The 6,293-nt window shown below is 35.3% G+C and overlaps 1 protein-coding gene across 1 annotated transcript; it reads right to left on the bottom strand.

Annotated features, from left to right (window-relative positions):
- Positions 1-1,471: 1,471 nt before the first annotated feature.
- LOC117493532 (protein SCO1 homolog, mitochondrial) lies at positions 1,472-5,939 on the bottom strand. Its single transcript, XM_034144147.1, has 7 exons — positions 5,638-5,939; positions 4,973-5,071; positions 4,331-4,421; positions 3,612-3,809; positions 3,132-3,224; positions 2,543-2,658; positions 1,472-2,429 (listed from the first exon to the last, which is right to left on the bottom strand). Exons 1-7 carry the CDS (start codon positions 5,797-5,799, stop codon positions 2,295-2,297), a joined length of 894 nt encoding a protein of 297 aa, XP_034000038.1. The 5' UTR covers positions 5,800-5,939; the 3' UTR covers positions 1,472-2,294.
- Between the last annotated feature and the right edge of the window lie 354 nt (positions 5,940-6,293).

The raw sequence follows: 6,293 nt of genomic DNA, 5'->3' as shown, positions 1-6,293 counted from the left end.
ACTGCGTTACTATAGATACTACCCGAGTTCCTAAACTGTAATGGAAGCGCAGCATTAAGTGAGCTGGGCCTAACAAGGCATAACAAAACCGTACTAAGTCGAGCGAGGCCTGCGGTGGAAATGAGCCATAACATTTAAATGATTTCTCTACTGTCTTTATGACTTTTTGGTTTGCTTGGAAAGAAAAGCTTTATGCTAGCTGAAACTGTGGTTGTAACATTACAACCATGCAAATGTTACACAATTTGCTAAGACACAGTTCATGTACATGAAAAAATGTAAATGTATCCGGAAGAAGTGTTTTTAATCCCAATTAGAAAATGGGGTAGTGGTGCCCTTTGGCCTCTTGTTGCTAAAATGAGCATTACAACAACACACACTTTTTTACCTTGCAAAACCTTTTATCCTCGGCATGTTTAAAAGATTAATTTTAGGAAACCTGGAAAGATAATTCTGGCAGAAAAACATTCTCAAGTCATCAAAACTTGAGCAGTGTGATTGTAGTAGGGCTGCTCGATTATGGCAAAAATCATAATCTCGATTATTTGGGTCAATAATTGATATCACGATTGTTAAAAAACGATTATCCATTTACTTTGAAAACATCCATTTATTGAAAAGAAAAATGTGAACAGTATGTTTTTAACAGTTGATTACCCTGAACTTTAAGTATAATTCAACTGAAAAAACAATTAAAAATAAAATAAAAAATAAAATAATCGTTTTATTTCGATTATGTTGTTTTCATAATCGTTGCAAGCGAAAATCGTAGTTGCGATTAAAATACGATTAATTGAGCAGCCCTAGATTGTAGTAGTGATCGCATCACTCCAGTTCTGAAGTCTTTACACTGGTTTCCTGTCCGTCAAAGACTTCAAAATATTGTTGCTGGTTAATAGAGCATTGAATGGTTTAGGCCCAAAATACATTTCTGACCTACTGCTAAATTATGAACCGTCCAGATCTCTCAGGTCTTCTGGTATGCTTTGTGTCCACTGAGTTAGAACTAAACATGGAGAAGTTCAGTTATTATGCTCCAAACATCTGGAACAAACTCCCAGAAACCTGCCGGTCCGCTGCCACTCTTACTACTTTTAAATCCAGGCTGAAGACTTTTCTTTTGCCGCTGCTTTTAATTGAACTATTCATATAATAAACTGTAATGTAACTTTTTTCATGTATGTTATATGTTACCCTTGTTTTATTCTATTCTCTTTGCTTTATAAATTACTGTTTTTAAGTGTCATTTTCTAATGTGATTCTGCTGCACTATTCCTTAATGCTCTTAATGTTTTATATTTTTGTAAAGCACTTTGAATTGCCTTAAATGTTGAAAGGTGCTATATGAATACACTTGCCTTGCGACCTCAGGGGGTCTCCAGAATAACTCAAACCAGCTTTTGGTTAGTCCTGCTCATAAACATTTAGATGTCTGTTGTCTGTGGAATAAAAACAAATATTCAATGCAAAGCAGTTTTCCAGATTTTATCACAAAATCAAACAACAATAATCTACAGGTATTTCCTCATTATTTGCACCAGAAATCAGAGATATTAAGCTTGTGGAGCTGAAGAGTGATTTTATTTTCAAACAGTAAAGGCATTTAAAGCTCCTTTTTTCTTTCTGCAGCATTATGATATGTAGGGATGTCACAAGAACAGATCCTTTAGTAACAAGTCAATGCAACAAATCTAGAAAAAAAGACGTTTCTTTGTTCTTACCAACGGTAACATCAGTGCTCGGGAATAATGCTATCTAGGAAATCGAAAATATTTTTGGGACACAGTAAACTCAATGTATTGGATGCATCTTATTTTTGGGATGGGCTAGATCCTTATTCTTTCCTGAAATGTCTTAATGTGAACAATATCTCTGTGATGAAATGGGAAGTTAACATTGGCATTAGCTATTAGCATGAACAAGTTGCACTATGGTGCGTATATGAAACAGCAATATAAAACCCATATTTGAAAGGAGATTATGACCAGTATTTAATAAAGGAGTGTATGGTGAGGCATAATTATTTTCCGTGTTTTACTGTTGTATTGAATTTAGTGCAATTTAACATGTATTGGTATTGACTACATCCTTTCTAGTATTGTGACATCCCTAATGAAATGCATTCTTCTGCACAGCACTCATTAAAGGAATGTTCTGCAGTCCAATTATATTTGTAGAAAAGCATTAAAATAAATACAGGGAGCCAATATAAGATGGCAGTATTGATTAGTTAAATCAAACAAACACCTGAGGACAGAATCTGTCAGTCCGCAGCGGGCTTTAGGTGCTGCGGCTCACTTTGCCTTTTTGTACTTCCTCATATATGCTGCTATGGAGTTGCTGATCTCCACATTTCTTTTGTTTTGTCCAAAATACTCCACAAACTCCCCATCGGGTCCCACGAGGTACATGATGATGGTGTGATCGACCTGAAGACAGCAAGAGGAGGAAATCAGACCTCATGGACAAAATTGTTTATTTTTTGTCCTTAAATATCCGTGCATTGTTATGAAACATGACAATAGAGCAGGTGATTACTCACAATGTAGTCGTTGTCTTCGTCCTTTGGTCCCTGACTGTAATAAACTCTGTAGGCTCTGGAAACCTGCTCGATCTGAGGCAGTGTTCCCGTCAGGCCAATCAGCTTTGGGGAAAACTCTGAAAAATAAATAATTAATCCATCAGAATTAAAGTAGTAAAATGCAAGTCATGAATTTCAATTGTAACTCACAGATATGTGTTAAAGTACAGTTTGTATTTCTAAATAGTGTGTATTTATCTGTGGATATTGTGTATTGATATACTGTGTTTATTCTTTTTGTCAAAAAAAATTCTTATTCTCTAATCACTTTTATACCAACAGCAAATGAAATGTTCTTAATCATATTGTGTGTTATACATAAACAAAAACAAATAAAGGAACATCCATATATAAAATATAATTAGAGACAGTATAAAGTATATTAATAGTTATTAAACAGAGAGACATAAATCTAATATAAATAAAACAAAGTACGTGAAATAGAATAAAAACGTTGCAAATGATGTGGCCAAGGCACCTAAAAGTCCATAGGTCTTGAGATTGAATTTGGGCCCCTTTATATGAAACAGAAAGTATTTGTTGTTTTTACCTTTCACATATTCAGCCATGGCCTCTGGTGTGTCCCGGTCAGGATCGATGGTGATGAGGAGCGGCGTCAGATTTGGAATCGATTTTATTTTATCTGTGGAAAAAAAAAAAATACGAAATTGGGATATCAAAGTGTACAATTTGCTATTTTTAAACTCAATCTCAATTAAATGTGTTTATATTGTATTAAAAACTACTCCAACTACTTTGCACATTGTATAATGTATAAAGTATCCTTTGTTTTATTTAGTAGTAGTAGTTTGGTGTATTATAGAGTATTATAACTTGTTTATTTATATTGTATATTGTGAATTCCATACACAACTCAACAAATACTGTTGATTTGTATATATTCAATGTTTATTTTATTTTTCATTCATGTACAATGCCTTTATAACCTCCTACTACTGCTGTGACTAAATATTTTCCCAAATCAAAAAAGTACATCTATCTAATTCCTGATCAAAGCAGTTTTTATTACCTATTTCATCCACCACTTCGATCATTTTCTCTATCTCATCCGGACAGATGTCGGGGCAGTGAGTGAACCCGAAATAGATGAGGACCCACTGCCCCAGGAAGTCCTCGCTCTTGGAGGGCTTGTTGTTGTGATCGATGAGCGAGAACGGACCTCCCAGCGCCGGGCGCCCGATGGACTTAGTCCGCTCTTTTTCTATCACTGCAAAGTGCAACCGATCACCGATTCAGAACAAGGGTCATTATTAGTTAACAGCTTTATCACTTGAATACATATGAGCTTGTACAGAATGTAATCTAATGATGCATTAACTTGTATCACACATTAGTTTGCACTTAAAGGTAGGGTAGGTAAGTTTGAGAAACCGGCTTGAGATCGCTAGAATTTGAAAATACACAACCGGAGAAAATCTGCCACTTCCTTACAGAGCCCCTCCTCCAACACACACGAACGCGCACATGACCAATGAGGGCACGAGATAAGTTTGTGCACAGATGGAAAGCTGACAGGCAGGTAGGACATCCAGTTATTTTAGCCGGGCCGGCTAAAATGATTGGTCGTACTTTTTACAGTATTACAGATTTTTTGTCAAAGCACTTAAGATATTCATTGCTATCGGGATGTTAAGAGCATTCCATGGAATATAACAAAAAGTGTATCTCGAGCCGGTTTCTCAAACTTACCTACCCCACCTTTAATATTAAAAGTTGTACAATACTTACTTTCTTCCTTTTCTTTCTTCAAATATTTCATTGCTCCAAGCGCAATGCCTCCAATAGCAAACGTTATTGCTAAAGATTTCCATGTCACAGGCTTTAAAAAGAGGAGATAATTCATAGAAAACATGTTTTTTATATTTTCAGAGTTGGGTTTATTTATGCTAAAACAAGGTCATCAATCTGTTTCTTTAAATTCAATTAAATACATTGTATAATTGTCCAAAAAGGGGTCCCAAGGCTTTTATAAACAGCAGCATTTAATGTTTACAATGTCTTGAATAGTCTCCATTTGAGCTTTAAAACTAACCTACATTTGCAACAGTTTTTAAATGTGAATTGCTGAACGCTAAAGTAATCAAATTAATAAAACTTAACATGTCCACTAGTTTTCAACAAATTAGGATTGATTTTGTATACCATCAATATAGTTCTATGATATTTAGAAGTTATTTGGTACAGCATTAATAATTGAGTGCAACAGATTGTAAATATTACCTTAGAGGAGAAGATATGTTGCTTATATATGTTGTATATATATATAGTTACATTTAATGTTATACTTCTCTTTCATCATTAAAGAAATTGAATGCGCATGTCTTACACTTGTAAGAAAGAACACAAAGACATCAAAGACATTCCACTTACCACAGACTTCTTCTCTTTCTTCCCTGATTTAGGCGGTGGAGGTAAAGAGGAAAAGATTCTTGGGTGTTGATACAGCCTTTGTGCTGCTCTCACATTCACCTGTTAATAAATACACAGGTTACAGTTAGGTTTAAGTTTTACAATTAAAAATACAAAAGCATATCAAAGATAAAACAAATATTCAGTAGCAGAAAATAAAACTCTTACGTCACAATCTCTTTTCACTCAATGGCTATAAAACATTAGGCATCACGCTAAACGCCATTAAAATATTTGCTAACTTAAGGTGGTGCCCCATGATAGGGACAGGTGGCGTAACTGGATAGGTGTTTTTAAATAATTAAGGAGGTTTTTTTCTCCCCAAATAACCTCAGCTAGTTTTTGTCAGCAGTAAGACATGTTTCTTCTAATATTTTAACATGTTTTGCCATATAAATACAGTGACGCACAGAGAAGAAAAATAAGATTTTAAAATATAGTTCAACAGAAATGAGTGTTACCTTGCAGGCTGTAGGCAGTCTACAATGTATTAAAACTAAAAGTAATTGATAAATGTGTGTTCTAACTATGAAGTCTAGCAAAGAAGTGGACAGTGATGCGTACGTTTAATTGCCGAATATCTAAATGGAGTTTGGTGTTACACATGATAGCTAGCTTTGACCTACCAGGCAGCAGTGAAGTCTCCGCGGTGACAACTCTGTTTCTCTCTGGAAAACATTGTGTGCAAGTCTGACGGTCTGGGTCTGCTGCGTACATGTTCTTAAGAGTTTAACGTTACTGTGAAACAACCGGCATCCCAGGCTTTGATATAAAACACTCATGGCCATGTCTGGACCTTGACAGTACCGCTTCTGTAACGAGGAAGCGCCGGTAAGTTTACAAAACGTGATATGATCAGGATATGATACACGGCGGAAAACTGCTGTTCTGGAGTCAGTCTTACATATATCTGTTAACCTAAATGGAGCACAACAAACGGAAAAGGCTGTTCGGAGATCTGCCGTTATTAAACAGGAAATTACGTATTTTACATCTTCTTCTGTCATGCTGTTATTAGTAGTGCTCTCTGCTGCCTCCTATAGGGCAAATAGTCTTAGTACGGGGTGAAACTACTACAGGAAAAGCTAAACATTTTAACTAAAAATACAGTAGGCTACATGTATACAGGGTAAACATGAATCTTCCCAAATTGTTAACTTACATTAAGATGATTCTTTTTTGTATTACAAGTTTTCTGAAAAGGTACAAATGAGGCATTCCTTTATTAAGGATTATGAGGATTTTGACCATCGGACCATAAATTATAAAATACTGTCCTAAA

The sequence above is a fragment of the Trematomus bernacchii genome, unplaced genomic scaffold, assembly GCF_902827165.1.
Source record: "Trematomus bernacchii unplaced genomic scaffold, fTreBer1.1, whole genome shotgun sequence".
Taxonomy (NCBI): domain Eukaryota; kingdom Metazoa; phylum Chordata; class Actinopteri; order Perciformes; family Nototheniidae; genus Trematomus; species Trematomus bernacchii.
The sequence above is the reverse complement of the archived record's forward strand: the minus strand, read 5'-3'. Positions and strand labels throughout refer to the sequence as shown.